At 44.2% G+C, this 18708-nt stretch overlaps 1 protein-coding gene across 8 annotated transcripts in view; it reads right to left on the reverse strand.

Moving 5' to 3' along the window:
* Window positions 1-4743: 4743 nt before the first annotated feature.
* The window catches only part of MITF (melanocyte inducing transcription factor), a 143584-nt gene continuing 129619 nt past the window's right edge, over window positions 4744-18708 (reverse strand). For 5 of the 8 annotated variants that reach the window (XM_082210095.1, XM_082210094.1, XM_082210097.1 and 2 more), the window contains 5 exons: window positions 17076-17193; window positions 15155-15229; window positions 13561-13636; window positions 11999-12146; window positions 4744-9529 (listed from right to left, as the gene is read on the reverse strand). In XM_082210095.1, the coding sequence (XP_082066221.1) occupies window positions 9125-9529; window positions 11999-12146; window positions 13561-13636; window positions 15155-15229; window positions 17076-17193 (822 nt within the window). In that variant the 3' untranslated portion in view covers window positions 4744-9124. The remainder of the gene's footprint in view (window positions 9530-11998; window positions 12147-13560; window positions 13637-15154; window positions 15230-17075; window positions 17194-18708) is intronic. The other 3 variants (XM_082210096.1, XM_082210099.1, XM_082210101.1) reach the window with 1 other exon arrangement.

Genomic DNA, 18708 nt, shown 5'->3' on the forward strand with positions numbered 1-18708 from the left:
GTGGAAGACAGGAGTGCCTGGCGTGCTCTGGTCCATGGGATCGTGAAGAGTCGGACACGACTAAATGACTAAACAACAACAACAAAAGAGATAAGGACTGAGGGGGTGATTGATATACAGTGGTACCTTGGGTTAAGTACTTAATTCGTTCCGGAGGTCCGCTCTTAACCTGAAACTGTTCTTAACGTGAAGACCACTTTAGCTAAAGGGGCCTCCCGCTGCTGCTGCTGCGCTGCCGGAGCACGATTTCTGTTCTCATCCTGAAGCAAAGTTTTTAACCCAAGGTACTATTTCTGGGTTAGCGGAGTCTGTAACCTGAAGCGTATGTAACCCGGGGTACCAGTGTAATGAACTGAAGACCATTTGGCAGAGAAGTAGGATACGGTAAAATCAGCAGCAGAGGATAAAATTATTAGGAGTACAGTGGTGCCCCGCAAGACGAACGCCTCGCAAGACGAAAAACCCGCTAGACGAAAGGGTTTTCCGTTTTTCGATGCGCTTCGCAAGATGAATTTCCCTATGGGCTTGCTTCGTAAGACGAAAACGTCTTGCGAGTCTTGCGATTTTTTTCGCTCCCCCCTTTTTCTAAGCCGCTAAGCCGCTAATAGCCTTTTAGCCGCTAAGCCGTTAAGCCTTTAATAGCCGCTAAACCGCAAATAGCGCTAATCCGCTAATCCGCTAATAGGGTTGCTTCGCAAGACGAAAAAACCGCTAGACGAAGAGACTCACGGAACGGATTATTTTCGTCTTGCGAGGCACCACTGTACTTTCAAACAGTTCACAAAATCTGGTATAAATCAGATTACCTTAAGGAAGTGCCTCATTCCATATATCCATAGCAGTCAATTGTGCTCCTCAGGCAGGGCACTGCTAGAGTTCCCACATGTGCTCTTGGTCTGGATTAGAAATTGGGCCTTTAGTGTTGCAGCTCTAGCCTCTCCCACACTGTTCAAGGGGTGGTGGTGGTGTTCCCAACCCCTAGAGCAGCTTTTAAGGGAGCCGTCAAGGAGAGGGGGGATTGTCAAAAACCACTACCCCTCACTGTTCTTCCAGACAGATATATATCAGGCAGTCTTGTCCTCAGTGTTCAGCCACTGTCTGTCTTGAGCCGAGGCTGCCGGTGATGCAAATTACATGCTACATCCAGACAAAAGTACTTACAAATTGGAGTATTAAATCACGATTCGCATTAGAGCAACATGAATTTCATTGGGTCTTCATTGGATTAGAACTGATCATATGGAACTAATCTAATGTGGTGTGTGGATGTCACATTAGTTCTGCATTTGTCAGAGAAATTATGCAAAGCCGCAACGTGCAACAGAAATAACAAATCTGGCATGCTGGGCCAAGCCCGCGAACACAGAACTACCTTCAACTAAAGCCTCAGGCATGACAGTTACCTGCCACCCACGGTCATTCCTACTCCCCGTCTGACTTCCCTCCAATAAAAGCTTGGCTGTACCTTGAGCTGTGCGTATTGTGAAAATTTGCATCCTTTCTCCAAGTAGAGAGCCAGTGTGTGGAATGCCAGACTTCAACCAGAGAGGCCAGGGTTCAAATCCCCACTTACTGGGGGACCTTGGGCCAGTCGCTGCCTCTCAGCCTAACCTAACTCACAGGGTTCTTATGGGGATTAAATGAGAAACAGGGAGAACCATGGACCTCACCTCGAACTCCTTGGAGAAAATGTGGGACATGACTGCAACCAAGCAATCAATAAAGACATAAGTAGTATGCAGGTGGCTTTGGGTATTCCACTGGGAGGAAAAGGCAGGAAAATGAAATGAGAAACCAGCTGGTTCAAACTGGCCTTCTCTGATACACTCATATATGATGACGTGGAGGGATTTGACACTCTGAATGAACTCAGTTGTTAGACGCTTGCTATATTGCTCCCCCCCCCCGGCTGTTACATATACAGCCGCCATTTATGTCAGAAGTCACCAACCTACTGCTCATATGTACTCAACATACTGCTCATTGTTCTTCTCAAATTACTCAATTCAGGTTTGTGTGCCTATTTCACAGTTTATTTTTAATGTCCTCCAAGCAAGATGATGGCATTTTAAATTGTGCGTCAGTTTGAATAGAATTGTATCATTAGTCAGTGTTAGATTACACAGCCAACACTAGTTTCCACTAGTTGTTTAGTGGAACAAAATTATGAATAATTATGTTTCTCTATCTTATAAGGCGCTCTGGAAAATGGCAGTTGGTTTGTGCCATGGGGCTTTTTCAAACCCATAAAAATGAGCAGTTTCTGAACCAAGATTTGGGTCTCCTGGATGTATTTTATATGGTTAAAAAGGTTGTACACATTTCTCGCTTTGCCCAACATTTCGCACCATGCATCTGTAATACTGGCCTGAGCCCACCAGATGGCACAAATGAACCTACGTGAAACAAATAAAATGTGCATTAGCAGCAAGATGGCTTTCTTATTTTTAGGCAGACTCGATTTCAGTTTTGGAATCACATCTATGGAATTATTTGAGGTAATTCTAGTACACTCAAGTATTAGAAATCACTTTGGGATTCAATTGTTGGCATGAAGTTACATGAGGAACCCTCAACGAACTGGGTAACCTGGATCCTTGAATGATTTACTTATTTTGTTGTTTCTTGACCATGTCTCTGTGTCTAGGAGTTCTTTAGCCCAGGAGATGCAGGGACAGGGTAAAGGGACCCCTGACCGTTAGGTCCAGTCACGGACGACTCTGGGGTTGTGGTGCTCATCTCGCTCTATAGGCCGAGGGAGCCGGCGTTTGTCCGTAGACAGCTTCTGGGTCATGTGGCCAGCATGTCTAAGCTGCTTCTGGCGAACCAGAGCAGCACACAGAAACACCGTTTACCTTCCAGCCAGAGCGGTACCTATTTATCTACTTGCACTTTGACGTGCTTTCGAACTGCTAGGTTGGCAGGAGCAGGGACCGAGCAACGGGAGCTCACCCTGTCGCGGGCATTTGAACCACTGACCTTCTGATCGGCAAGCCTTAGGCTCTGTTTTATAGACCACAGTGCCACCTGCGTCCCTCTCTTCTACACAATTGTTATAAGAGCACCTCTCTTCTACACAATTGTTATAAGAGCAGCAGCCCTGCCCTCTTGCATCTGGACATGGTAGACCTCAGAAGTGGGAAAATTTGTGCAGCCTGAGGGCCACATTCTCTTCTGGACAGCCTTGTGAGGGCCACATCCAAGTGGCAGCCAGGGCCACAAGCAAAGGTTGACAAGAGCAATGGGTGCAAATTATTACCTTTTTACAGTAGGCTAACACACACACACACACACACACACACACACACACACACAGCTATCCTCCACCCCCAAAATGCATGAGGTATTACCAGAGTTCAAGGACCCATTCTGGGCAGCCAAAACCATTTGGTGTTGCAAAGCAGAGCCAATAAGCAGAGGGTGGTCTGTAGAGAGAGGGGGTGGCCTGGGAATGATTTGGAAGCTGTTAAACACAGGGGTCATGAAGAGTCGGACACAACTAAACGGCTCAACAACAACAAACACGGAGCAGTGAAAAAACCCTGCAGTTCAAGAGAATAAAATGTGGAAAGGCCTCGTCTCTTAGCTCGATGCAAAACAAGCAGCACTTCAGGGAAGGGGAGAAGACTATAAAGCTTCATTTGTCTACTCAGGCCTTGTCTGCAAGGCTTCATTTGTCTACTCAGAAGTAAGCCCATCTGAATTCAGTCTGGGTGCTTGAAACAATGGGATAATTCATACCCCACTCCAACATTTTGGGAGGGCAATTTGGAGCAGCCCCCAACCTGTTCCTCGTGTATACCAGTGTGATATAGTGGTTAAGGGCAGTGGACTCATAATCTGGTGAACCGGGTTCGCTTCCCCGCTCCTCCACATGCAGCTGCTGGGTGACCTTGGGCTAGTCACACTTCTCTGAAGTCTCTCAGCCTCACTCACCACACAGAGTGTTTGTTGTGGGGGAGGAAATGAAAGGAGATTGTTAGCCGCTTTGAGACTCCTGAGGGTAGTGATAAAGCGGAATATCAAATCCAAACTCCTCCTCTTCTTCTTCCCTCCCTGCCACCAACCCCTTCCTCACTCACCCGCTCCCTCCCTCCTTTTTCTAGTTGTCCTCCTCCGCAGCACCCAGCCTGTGCCATGTCGGGAGAAGACGGCAGGCCAGGCCAACCTTCTAGCAGGCCAGCCGCCTCCCGTCTTTTGGTCCCTTGCTCTGGCACAACCAGTGTGAGGGACCAAAATCAGGACATTCAGGATTGGGAACAGAAGCTGGGGCGGCTTCTGCCCATCCGTGATGTCCCAACTAAATCAGGATACTTGAAGGGTCTGGATAATTTGGGAGTGGGAGGGGTGCAAGCAGCTGCTTAGGCAGAAAGCTATCACCCTCACACACCGCAAACTCAAGTGTGAACTTTAAAAGCGTTACCAGCATATACTGCATTCAAATATTATATATAAAAAGGATTGCGAGAGAAAGGTTCTGCACGGTGTGCTGAGTTGTCAGTTAAATGGATCCAAGGGAAGACTAAATGGATGCCGAAGAGACAGTGTCAAGAAGTCACAGGAAAGATGGTGCAGGAACAAAAGCTGGTCCCTTCTTCTTCAGCCCGACGCTTCCTTTGTCACACAAACTCACACAAAGCTGGAAACACAGTCCATTGGTTCACACAATGCTAAGTATTTCATTTGCACCGTGCACAAATTATGTAGCCGTTGTGCGAAAAACCAAACACTTTAATCCATCTATTAGGAACAGTTCAAATTATTTAATTGGCTTACATTAATATTGATCCATAATTTACAGTGCGATGGACCATACACAACTTATTGCTGTGGCCGACAGCAGGTGAAAAGATCACTAACAGCATGGTACTAAGCATCCAGAACAAGAGGCAGTCATTTATGTCACTTTTTCAAGATACAGAGGCCTTTGATACCATCAATTTCCATTTTTCACCAGTGCATTTTATGTCCAAAAAAATAAAAATAAAAATGGTAAGTGCATTATTTTGTGCTTTGCTTTGTTTATTTTTCTCCATATATGCTTCCTAAAGGCTTTATAGGCATCAGAGTTAATATTGCTTTATCTATCTATCTATCTATCTATCTATCTATCTAAAAGTAGTAAGGAACATGTTCATGGCACTAATATATCTTGCATGGTTTTGGCAACAGTTAAAATTGCTTGGTATTCTGTGTTACCTAGCTAGCCGTGTCATGACTCGCTCCCCGGTTTTGGCATCTGGGCTTGTGTAATCATTGTGGTTTGAAGAAATATCAGAACAGCCACACGCTCCATGATTTCCTACCACTTGGCAAGTGACTCCAGCATCTCTTCCCCTGTAGAAGCACCACACTTTAAGGCCTAACAGTTCCGCAGCTCTTGGTTCAAAATAAAACAAATAAAACGGCTTCATTCAAGACCTTAATTCCAAGCTTGCAATTCTGGAAGTCCTACTCACTCCAAGAGATTTCAATGTCGGTGATATGAAAACTCCACCTTAAAAACAGAGGGGCTCCAAACATAATTTGAGGAGAGAAAAAAACCAAGTGACCAAGGAGAATGTTGAGAAAGCCCAAGGGATTTTGGAAACGCATGATCCAGCTGAAAAGAGCCATAAATCTGATCCAAGAGAAACAGACTAGGAAGTTTGCATTTCCCAATGTGCCATGGCAAAGCACGCTTGCAATTCAGTCACAGAGTAGGGCTCAATTTTATCAGGACCCAAGTGGTACACTAAACCTTTATTTCTTGATCCAAAAACACTGCTGAGTTGAACCCTGGCAAAAAAGCTTTTCTTAACTGAACAGTTGCACTATGTCTCATTTGTTATTACTAATCAGGGCTTTGTATTTGCAATCACAAAATATGGTACCTAAACATGATACAAAGCACCCTATAAAATCTTAGGCTGCTGTTGTTATCGTTGTTAAAAGCAGGTTTCTAGTCCTTGCTGTGCAAAGACAGGCTTGACAGTGTGAAAAAATAAATAATGCCTGAAGCCTGAGAAAGGATGTCCAGTGTTCTGAGGAACAGGGCTGGGGGTAGGTCTGAGCTTCAACATGCCCACTTAAAGTAGACACCTTGTCCCAATGACAAATGAAACATAATAGATTGTGCAAAACAAGCAAATATGTAAGCTTGCCTAATGTGCCTATTTTACATGGTTTGCATTGAAGTAAAAAAAGAAGCCAATATCTAGAAAAGCTAATATGTACAGGGTACACACAGCTGTAGTTCTCTACTTTTTACTTCTAAAGATACAGGCCACTTGCATTGTTAAGGATCAAGACTTCACTGAAGCAGACTGGGATAAAATTTGAACCCAGTTTTCCCATATCAGGGGGAAAAATAAGCTTCCTTTCCACAATGAAATTCTAACTAGCTTCCAGCTGCTAGTATGCCTTAGGGATTGGGAACCTGCAGTCCTCCAGATGTTCTTAGATTCCAGCTCCATTAGCATGGCTAGAGGTCCAGTAAGATGGAACATCTAGAAGACCACAGGTACTCCATCGCTTGTAGATGGCAACAAACCTTTCATGAGCTGTAACTTGCACCACATTGCTAATGATGGGCCAAACACCCGCTTGCCTCCACAGTCACTTACGGACTCATTGTTAAAACCGTGTTTATGGAAGACAATCTTTCTCGGCTACGAGTGATCGCCAAAGAAAGAAAGAAGAAAGAAAGAGGTCAGGATTCTTAACTCGCTGTGAAAGCTAACACTGCAATCCCAATCACGCTTACCTGGGAGTAAGCCCCATTCAGTTGGATTTACTTCCAAGCAGGCATGGTTAGGATTGTGCTGTCAGCACTAAGGCAGTTCAAATTTTGACTCCTACATTAACAGTCACCTGAGACCATTATCACTGGCCAGATAATAGTCAAAATGGAGGGGGGGACCCCTACCACATGTAATTATTGAGTTGGAAGATATTTTGAGGTTAGGAGAAAATGCCTTCCTGATCCTTCAAACTAGACTTCCCACCTCTGGTTATTTCTCTCTTTTTTTGTCTACCATGGCCTTTCCCAATCTGGTGCGCCCCAGGTGTTTTAGACTACAACTCCATGCTGGTTGATGCAAGTTGTAGTCCAAAACACCTGGAGGTAGCCAACTTAGGGAAGGCAGGTCTATGTGGATTCTTGGCGATGCAAAGATGAGGCCCAGGTCTTGCTCCCCCAAGTTAGTGGTGCACTTACAAAGGAGCATGATTTGGCCTTAGTGGTTTCACAGATGTTTAACCAAACTACACAGCAGCTGTTTGCTTTTGAGACTCGTCTACCTTAACATATCCTGATTGTCGCCATGCTTTCACCCTAGCGTTCCGAAGAACTATCAGCTGCCTATAGCTTGGGTTTCCAAAGCGCAGATACAAAGCTGGAGCAGAAAAGAAGTCCTAGAAGTAGTGTCAGAATTCGTACAGGCTTGGGGGAAAGAGTTGGGTGCTCTTGCTTCACGTCACGAGCGCTGTGCCCCACCCATCAGCCACCATCAGCAATCCCCTCCTCCCAAACCGTCTTGGGTCGCACACTTCAGTCAGTGCTAGTTCACGGAGACCACGGCTAAATTTAAGGCACTTCACTCTGAATGAGATATGCTTCCCTGCTATTTGCAAGTCAGCTGGGTGGCTGCTAGGGCGGGAAGCCAATCACTTGCTCAACTGGTAAGACCACACAGCCACTGTATAAAATATTTAGGCATGACAATCATACAAGTATCACTACTGTTATTGCATAGGACTACGCTGGAGAAGATAATGCACGGAACATGCTCTCACGACAACACTGTTGCATGGTTAAACTTGACAACGTTGGGATCAAGTAACAGTTAATACCTGCAGATATAGTAAAATCCTCTTTCAACCTGAAAAATCTAACAGCGCACTAAAGGATATAGCAACCGTGTTTCTCAAGCATATTTCTATTTGTCCTGTATCACTAAAAATAAATACGTTAAGTTTGGGTTTTTTTTTTCCTTTTTCCTTTTATGTTTTTTTAAACGCAGAGCATCGTCTTGTTAACTAGACCTAAATCTGTACTATGATTTAGAGCTCTGTCGGTGTCAAAACATTTCTTCCAAGTGAGACTGTAATATATAAAATAGTCACAAAACCACTCTTGAAAAGACAGGAACCTGCACAAAAGCTTACTTTGAAGTGTGTACAAAGAATGCAGAACAACCCCCTTTGTGGGGTTTTAAAATGTTAAAAATAAAATCATTGCGATAACTAGAGGCATTTTCTTACAAATAAAATACAAATGTACTCAGAATGAGAAAAAAAGTGAAAAATCCATGCAAATCAGGTAACTGTACAATGCAATTAAAAAAAACCAAAATCCAATTGGTTATATCCAATTGACAGAGGGTACTAAGATTTTTTTGTTAAGAGCTTGAAATATTCACCAGTCTTGCATTGTTAAAATACCAGTATAGATTTCTTACCATGATTAAAAGTGATTTCTTAAAAACACACACCCTGAACCATGATTTAGAAGGTTGTCCACTTACCGGAGACCAGAAAAAAATAACCACATGCCAATGTCATTAAATATCTCTCTGCGTCTCACCCTACTTCATTCTAGCTTGTACTTTGTTCGAGATCACCGTGAGTTAGTTTCTGTACAGGTGACCCGCTGACATACATATTATAGTTAATGCCTTGGGAAAGATTAAATTGGATTAACAAGTAATGTATCTTTAAAAGGAGGCACTATTAAGTCAACACAAAAAAATAGTTTTACAAAGCTAGTCCTTTTTTTGGTTTCTTTACATTCTTCTACGTTTCATTTCCACGTCAATGGGTATCATTTACAGTTATACAGGAAGTTTCACCTTTTGTGGATCATGGACTTGGCGATCAGTCTAACTCTATTGCTTTCAAGTAGACATGAGCTCACTTTGGAGCTCTTGGCGAATCTGGTTCACAGATGCAGTACAATACTTTGGAAGCATTGGTAGTTTTAAAATAAAATATACAAGTCTCTGCAAACATTAAAAAAGTCACATACACTGGGCTATTTGAAGGTTTATATTAAAAGATAGTTATTAAGAAAACAGAGCAAATTACTTAATCTACTGATCAAGAAACAAAGAAGTCCACGAAGAGCCTTTCTAATTTGCATTCACTAGCAAGCGTGGTCAGATTCCTCCATGCTCACACTGCTCCTTCGGCTACTTGTTTTCGACGCCCCGGGAGACAATGAGGAAAGGAGCGGGTCGGTCACCCCGACAGGAGAGAGGGTATCGTCCATCAAGATGTCTTCCAGTTTGGAGCCCATTTTCGTAGGGACAGCATAAGTGCCGGCAGCTGACTCAGTCACATTGGCCAGGCTGTCGTTGAAAGTGATGGTGCCGTCGGTAAGGTCAAGAGTGGTTGTGCAAGACAGGTCGGGGTGGCGCTGCAGGACCTCTTGGCTGCAGTTGTCGACGGCAGGCTCCTGCTTGATGAGCCGGTTCACCATCTCGGGCGAGCAAAGGCCTGTGGACGGCACGATAGAGAGTCCGTGGGCTCGAGCCTGCATCTCAAGTTCCTGTGGTGGAGAACCATGCAGAACAATAAACGTGTTTGAAGAACAATTATGAATTAAGAAATGGCAACTCTGGAAATGGGCACTTCCCTGCAAAATAGACCATTAAATCCATGTGTCAGGCTTCAGGGAATCTCTCCTATTCTACGTCATCCCTGCACCGGCTTACCTGTGCTTTCTGCCTCTGAGTTTTTTGTTCTACTACTCTCAAAGCACGCCAGGTCCTGAGAAGGGTGTGTGTGTCAGGAATGCTGTCTAAAGTCACTGAGTCTGTCAGCTGTCTCTCCCCTGGTTTCTTCTTCCTGCTGCTCTCCCAATATTTCCCAGTGTCTCCCCTCTGTGCTATGACCTTCTGCAAACCACTGTTGTAATTCTATACCGTCCTCCTCTTCTCGAGGAGGTTCAGGAAGGGGGGCGTCCCCACCATTCCTCCTCAGTCCAGTTCCCGACATCATGTTATGTTTAATGTATCTGCTTGTTTTTAAAGACCTGTTCTGTGTGTGTGAGTGGTGGGGAGGGCAACCAGGCTGGGAACCAGACTACCACACAAACACAAAACTGCCCCTAGAAGCTGGTATTTGCACCGGTATTTGCAATTTTTGTTGTATAAGTTTCACTCTGCTGAAAAAGGAGAAGCTTGGCTTGATTTACTTTGCAAAGGTTTGCCATGTTGCCAGTGGCTATTCGCCACTGTTGCTTACTGCCATATTCTACATCCTACAAAGTCATGGCACAAGTGGAATGACCACACAATGGAACGTGCCCTCCCTCTTCTCCTCCTGTGTGCCTGCCCCCCAAATCTACACTGGATGCAGCCACAACCCTCTAGATCTTAGCTTGAGGTAGGGAGGCTTGGAGGCAGAGGAAGTTGCTTCCACTGTGACTTGGCTGGATTCAACCTTCTGCGTTACGGATTGACACAATGGCCTCAAAGTGGAGCTAATATGCACACTATTGCCTTTTTTTAATGTTCCTGACACTTTTGTGATACAAACGGGGGAGAAGTTCTGTTCAGTTCACATTTAAAGGCACATCTACCTAAGTCACACTTTGCAAAATGACGCACAAACCAAAACAAAGTCATCCTTCGAAATCTTCCCTTCTCTGAATTTTGCAGTGCCAAGTAATGTGTACAAATTGCATATAACTAGGGTAACATGTGCCTGGATATGCATATATAGTGAAAACAACATACAAACATCCAGTTTATTAGAGAAGCTGTTTTGCCAAAATGTGTATATATTAGGCAGAGTTGTGTACAAAAATGTGTCTATTAGGAGAAAGAGGCACAAAAAGGCTGGTGAATTTTCATGAGGGTGTGTGTGTGTGTGTGTGTGCTTTAAATGACCAACTGATGTGGGGGAAATGGAGAGAAACCAGAACTGACAGGTCCACCCATTCATATCCTACAGTACACTTGTTATGATCTCCTGCATTGTAGCCCATTCTGATCTCTAGGTAGAAGGATGAGCCTAAGCATGTTTAATATATAAACAAAATGTAAATAAATAATCCGAGACCTCCTTTACCATTCAGGTATAGGGAAGTACACATTGCTTCCCACACTTGCGCTTCTGGAGCACTGCCTGGTGTCGCAGAGAATGAGGCCATGGCTTCTATCTCCTTGGTTACAGAACACAGTGCACGTGAGAGGAAGTGGGAATGAGGGAAACGCCCCTTCACTGAAGTTGCTCTCTTCCCCTGAGCCACAGTTCTATCTAAACCCTTTTAGATCTCTTTATTTTGTGAAATCATTCAGCAGGGCAACTTTTTCCTGCAAGGATTCTGCTTTATGTGTTGGTGGTTTATTAAGATGTTCCGTATCTGTAATGTAGTGCCCTCCAGACGCTGTCGAACTCCAACCCCCATAGGTGCTGGCTCGCTGGAGCCCTGGGTGCCTGAGCACCCACAAAATTCCCCATGAAGGGGCTAGGCACCCACAAAACCCATGGCCCCAGGCACCCACGGCCAAACTGGCGCTCTTGCCAACTCCCATCATTCCTGAGAGGAATCCTGACCACAAGCCATTCCTCATTCCTGAGAGGAATCCTGACCACAGGCCATGCTGGTCCTGAATACTGTATCCATTTATAAAGCACATATTCTGCCTTCTGGAAGCTATTTCCATGTTGCCTTGCTGACTGCACCTGGATGGTCATACCGTGTCTTAACCATGCAAGATGTGGCTCAACCCCTGGCTTGTTCTGAAAGTGGTGACCATCGTTTCCAGTTTGGACGAAACAGGAAACTATGGCTAATTGAAATGTCTTCATTTCATTCTGCTGTGTCACAATGGGAGAGGAGAAAGAGATGGATGCCCAAGCAAAAGGCTCATCCTACATTGCCTGAAATATGATCATTTGAATGTAGTTCTTATGATTGCTGTTTCAGGGCAGACTAATATTAAGGGAGCAATCTGGAAAACACACACACATCTGAAGTGCCATTATATTTATGCATTAATCAGCAAACCTGTATTCTGAGCAAAAGGTGCCTGTTGGCATGTTCCAGTTTCTTTTGTCTGTTCTCTAGTTCTTTTGTACGTTGCTGTTCTCTTTGCAACTTGCGGATGTAGTCCACAGAGGCCTTTAAAATAGTTCCCTTATTCCAACGCATGTCCCTGCAAGATGGAATGTGAATAATCAAATCTGGAAAGAAGCAACATTGAGGGGATGGCAGGGGGAGACATTTGTAATACAGAAAATGCATTTACATTAATAAGATCCATTTTAGTGTAATCCATCTTTCTTTTTTTTTAAAAAAGGGAGGATTTAATAGGTTTGCACTCAAACAACATAATAACAAAGCCTACTTTTTTGGTTTTTGCTGGGAAGAGGGGCTAATCAATGGTTTCTCATAGGAAAGTCGCCTTCTGTTCTTTTAGGCGGACCTACATTGCTTTTGAAGGGACACGGTTGGCGCTGTGGGTTAAACCACAGAGCCTAGGACTTGCCGATCAGAAGGTTGGCGGTTTGAATCCCTGCAACGGGGTGAGCTCCCGTTGCTCAGTCCCTGCTCCTGCCAACCTAGCAGTTCGAAAGCAGCCAAAGTGCAAGTAGATAAATAGGTACCGCTCCAGCGGGAAGGTAAACAGCGTTTCCATACGCTGCTCTAGTTCGCCAGAAGCGGCTTAGTCATGCTGGCCACATGACCCGGAAGCTGTACGCCAGCTCCCTCGGCCAATAAAGTAAGATGAGCGCCGCAACCCCAGAGTCGGTCACGACTGGACCCAACGGTCAGGGGTCCCTTTACCTTACCTTTACATTGCTTTTATGCTTGGTATGTAAAGCAGCAGCAGGCAATGGTATTCAACTAACTCAGAGTAGACCCACTGAAACTAATGAACATGGTTTAAGGAGCCATCCTAGGTATAGGAAGCCAGTGTAATTTATGCCACTTAAAGTTAAGCCAGCAGATCCAAACTCCATTCAGGAGCAGTGCTGCTGCCAGTTGAGCCCACCAAAGCCTGGCAGAAGGAAAGCAAGAATTTAAAACAGAGTTTGACTTACACCACCCTTTTTCCAGGGGAGAACTTCTGCCAAGTTAGGATCCAACCTAAGCCCCCCTGCCCCTGCCCTGCAATGCCCATTTTTCAGGGCTCACGTCAGCATAAAGGCCACTAGCCTGGCTCTGCAGGGATGAGCCAAGGTGAGCATAACTTGGCTGCACTGGGAGTTGGTCGGCTGAGCAGGAAATCCAATGCATATTAACTTGCTTATCCTGGTGGATCTCAGCTTTGGACTAAGTTAGTTCCATTAATTTCAATAGCTCTACTCTGAGCAAAACTTTGACTACTATCCACTATTTTGTTGGGTGGCTGATGTTGCCTTTCCCTGTAAGTTTTGAGGAACCCAGGTTATGTTTATTAGTTAAACATGTTCATAGAACTGGCAATGCAGTTGGATTAAATGCAGCTGGATTAAATGTCCTATGTCACAACAGTATTCCAGAGCTTAAGGAACATCCACTAATTTCTCAAAAGAATTTCACCCCTTGCATTTGATAACCCGTTCTAGGACACTGACAGTACTTACGGGTCGTTCGACTTGGGTATCAAAGTGCCAAGTTCTTTTATACGATCGTTAATATTGAATCGTCGTCTTCGTTCAACTTTTAAGGAATCAAAACAAATTAGTAATCAGCGACAGTCCAAAAGGTAACATAATTGTCAAAAGCATCTTGCAAAATACAACTGCAGATATAAGAATTTTACTTAAGTAGAGATGGGACACAGAGATGCATTGATTAAAGAGCAGGAAGAAAGGAAGAAACCTCATTCTGCTCTTTTTTTAATTGCCACAAAAGTCTGAGGCCACATCTGTTTTCCAAGCACATCATCCAACTCCCCCATGGGAAGTTAGTGGAAAGTTCTGCTGATTAATCTGAGTGACCTAGGAAGGGTATTGGAGGAAATCTTTTAGAACTTACTAGCACATGCTTATTATCCTTTACTGGTTTCTAATCTATGACTAAAGATGAACAAGACTAATCTTGTTTTGCTTTAGCCACATACCCACCCAATGTTTTCCTAAACCACAGACCCTCTTTTCTGGTAAGATTACACATCCCCAAGCATTGTCTAAATTCAAACTTGGTCCTATCAAATTCTGTTTTTCCCAGTCAGGAGGTTGGTGTCCATTCCATGAATGGAAGGGTTGTTTCCATTCCTAGAAATGACTGAGATCCAGCAGAGGCCCCCACATGAGGACAGGAGGATGCAGTTCATTGATAATCCCTTCCCTCTATAGTGCCCCATAGCCCCTCCTAATATTTTATTCCTTCTTCCTGCAGAAGCCTCCTATGAGTGGAAATCGGAGGAATTATTGAACCAAGCCCAGGTCTGTTATGCCATTTTTCTGCAAGAATCCTCACTTTTGATATGGTTTTTGAGCTGAGAACTGTGTTGGGACATTTGGGAAGTACGAGCACCAGTGGTTTGCCAAGGTCTGATTTGCACACTGATCTGTGAGGTCAGTTTGCATCCAAATTCTTCAAGGATCTCCAGGTAGCATCTAAGGCAGCCTTTCTCAACCTGTGGGTCCCCAGATGTTGTTGAACTACAACTCCCATCACCCTTAGCTAGCAAGGCCAGAGCACAGGGATGATGGAAGTTGTAGTCCAGCAACATCTGGAGTCCCACAGGTTGAGAACCGCTGATTCTAAGGCTTCTGTGACTTGCATTTGAAGATCCTTCAGAATTACATCGTCTTCAGCAAGGCACTTGGCTGACCAAAAATGGTGCGAAGTACAAGGCACTGGAATTTCAACTGCAGAAGCATTGGGGAAATGGGTGAGTTTTGCTTCTAGATGGGGGCCTAATCTGCAAAGAGTTTTGGTTATTTTAAACTTACTCGATTTTCCCTGGAAAGGGAAAATCCAAATTGAAGGGTAGGGGAGAATAGAGGAAGGTATGTCATGTTGCTGCAACCCCCCCCCCAAAAAAAAACCCTGCATGGCTGATGAGCACTGTTCTTACAATATACACTAATCTGGAAGTACCCAGGAATTAAGAGGGCAAATCTAACCTATTTCAATATGGACTGTGTGGTAAAGGTAATTCCAGAACATGATGTGCGAATATTAAACCTCTATTTTCACAAATTAAATAATGAAAAACAAGAAACTTACTCAAATTGTGATTGTCTTTCTTTTGTCTCTCTTTGGCCAGCGCTCTCGCCTCTGACTCTGTTGGAAATACACATGCTATGCATGTTAACGAAGTAATTAGAATTAGAGATATGTAAGAAAGGCAGCGCTAAGCCAAGAAAACATTCACACATTTCACATGCACTTTTTGCATGCAGCATCAGCACAAGACCCTTGCAATGCTTCTTGTTTACTATCACAGAATATTATCACGCAGTACTATTTAGTACGCCCCATCCTAAATATTGGTGCAGGCTGTAAGATTAACAAGTTTGGAACATAAACTTTCAGGGCCAGGCACATGGCTACTAGTCGTTGGTGAATAAGTTTTCCAAGTGGACAAGGTACTGAAGTAACATTTTCCCTTTAGACAGCAGTGAAACCAGGGGTATTAAAGCTCTTGTCCTTTTCCATGGAAGCCATTGCTTTCTGCAGTGAAATAAAGCCAACATCTCTTGCGCCTAAATATGAAAACCAAACTAGAAAGGGCTACATATGCAGGAGTTAACAAGTTTATGAAGGTCAGGCACACAAAACATATAGTACATCTTTTGTGTAGGCCACTTTTAGTTTATGTTCCAAGTTAGTGCAATACAGGGCCCTTTATTATAAAAACAAAATAATGAACAAAAGCAGCATCTTCCTTGCTGATGCTGCATACAACACAATGGTGCATTATCTCTGCCTGCTGCGAGTCTTGTTATTTTTCCTTCGTTAAATAAAACAGGCAAATGGTAGACATTATGGAAGCGCCGCTCTGCACTCATGACTTGTCCCATCCATTCATAGATGCAACTGCAGCTCGGTACAATGTGACTGGTACAATGAACTTTCTGAGAGAGCTTGACATTTCACGTTTCAACACAGGATCATTTATTTTCAGAGTACACTATGTGAACTGCTTCGGGATACGGTCTAACCTTGAGCAACTTAAAAGATTATTTTAAAAGGCAAGCGTCTAACCGCCCATTTGCCATGGGTCTGACCAGCAACGTCTTCACAGATTCAATGATCTACAATCATCGAGTCTTTCCACCGCTATGTAGTATGAATGGCAGAAGTAAGAATGGCAACCATTAAGGCCAGCCATAGCGAGCCCAACAACAAAATAAGTTTTATTATCAAAGTTTCTCCTTATTCCCTTAATTCCTGCCCGCCCCCCAATGTATGCTTGCTCCAAAAGATTAACGAGCAGATTTCCTTCGCCTTGACCGTGCTCACTGCATCCCCACTGCAATTACACTTTTGTGGCAGATTGGTAGACAGCACCCCTAAGTGTCCACTCTGTTACACAGCATCCTGTGGCGAGTGATTTGGACTTAAGAGATGCCTCCTGAGATGCTTTGTACTTCGATACCCTAAAATAAAATGACATGTGCGCAATGCTGGTCTTTTCTCCTTTGAAATATACATTAAGCAGCAGCCCAATTCTTTCCCATCGCAACCAATGTTCTTCTTAAAAGCTGGAATCCGCAGCTTATAGACATCTGCATCCTTGTGGTGCTTCATACATTATGGATTAAAAATGTGCCTGATGTGTATATTCAAAGCACCAACTAACTTGAAGCACTTTTAACACCTGGGAAAAGGATGCTAAGCTGTCCGGTCCAGCAGGGTTCTGATTTGGAAAGGGCTGTAGCTCAGTGGCAGAACATTTGCTTTCCGTGCAGGCGGCTCAATAAATGGGATCTCCAGGTGAGGCTAGAAAACACGGAAACTTTGGAAAGCTGTTGCCAGTCAGAGTAGGCCATGCTGAGCGAGGTAAACCACTGGCCTGATTCAGCATCCAATGTTCCTGGTATAAATGTATTACTGGTAATTTATAGGTTCAGCAGAATTCTTAAGTTCCTAGGAGCACCTTTATCAGAAAATGCACATTTTGAAACATACTGTTCTAAGTTACCTGTGAGTTCCCTTTTTATATTAGGAAGGTTGGCAGGACAAGAGTTGCTGATGTTGAGTCCGGGGGGAGGCATGCCTTGATTGCCATAGAGGTCCACAAGATTGCCGGAGACAGGTAACTGGGGGAGACAATGGAGGGTATGGATTATTTCCAGTGTCCCATATGAGACCCTTGGATGCAGAAAGCTGAAGCAAAATGACAGCTAACACTTTTTGCGCTGTTGGCCACTTGCTAATGCAATTCTGCATAGGACACACACCAGGGCCGGCCCTCCCATGAGGCAAGGTGAGGCAACGGGCTCAGGCGGCAGGGTCCATAGGGGCAGCAGATCCCCATTCCCCGCCTTGTTTCTGATATAGAACTTCAATCGCCTATTCTTCCCTAGTGGGTGCCACATTGTGATTTGCCTCAGGTGACAAAACATTTTGGGCCAGCCCTGATCCATACTACGTATGGATAAGGAGATACTGGATGCATGCTCAGAAACAGCAGCTGGTTCAGAACACAGTTTAAGAGTGGGCTGCTCAGAGTGCAAACTTCACTGGCTTCCCTTGGGTTTCTGGACACAATTCAATGTGCTGTGTTTGTTCTATAAAGGTCTAAATGGTTCTACGTGGCTTGAGGCACAGGGGTCACATTCAATGAAAAGAAAAACACCCACACCACCCACAGCCACCTCTCAAGAATAAGGCGAGCATGCACCCACCAAAATTGTAAAGGTGGGTGCCCAAAGAAATGGACAGGGGGAATAGATGCAAATTTTGGAGGAGAATAAATTTTCCGGGAAATTGGAAGGAAGGTTCCAGCAAACCACTAGTTAAACTTATCCACATTTTAGGTTTCCGGCATAACACTAAACCATGGTTAATCAAAAACAGAAGTGAAAGTTTCCAATCTCCACTCACCCAAGAGTGCCAACTTGAATAAAATATTGGAGGAGGCAGGCAGGCAAGCCCCACACTGAATAATCGATCACATGATGTGGTACACGCACACCACTTCAATGGCAATGCCCATCGACTTTGGGGGGTGGCCCCCTCAAATATTTTATTGGGTAGGACAAAGCCCACTCGGTCTCTATGAGTTGGCTCCTATGCAGCCCCCCATACACACACTTTGTCTGGTTCCAATCATGAAAAAACATGGTTTAATGTGATGTCTCCGTGCAGCCACTTGTGACCTTAAATGAGATTTATGACAGAGATGAAGGGCCAGTGCAGAAGTATATAATGCTCGCATTTCATGCTCCTAGTGTAAATGGCACTTTAATTATCTCTATAGATGCTTGAGTAGCAATTGAGCACAGCTTGCAATGTAACAAACAGGGGCTAAACCTTTGCTGCAAAACAACAGAATCTTTGTTCTTTCTCTCTGAGTGTAGAACTATTTATAGGCTGCAGGCAAGCTACTTCCTCTGCAGGGATTTTGCATACCTCCTGTTTAGGAGCCCAGACATCTTACCACTGATAATGTTAAGACTGAGAATGCAAACAGCTCTTAGGGAAAGGCACTGAACGTCCAAAGCAAGGTTAACTTATCCTGGATATTACAACTTGTTTCAGGCAAAACACTGCATGAATTGTGGCTGTGTGTTTCTAGAGGTTGAAGCTTACTAAGACTTGGCGTTACTCTT

The sequence above is a fragment of the Podarcis vaucheri genome (genome assembly GCF_965113315.1).
Source record: "Podarcis vaucheri genome assembly, chromosome: 2".
Lineage (NCBI taxonomy): Eukaryota > Metazoa > Chordata > Lepidosauria > Squamata > Lacertidae > Podarcis > Podarcis vaucheri.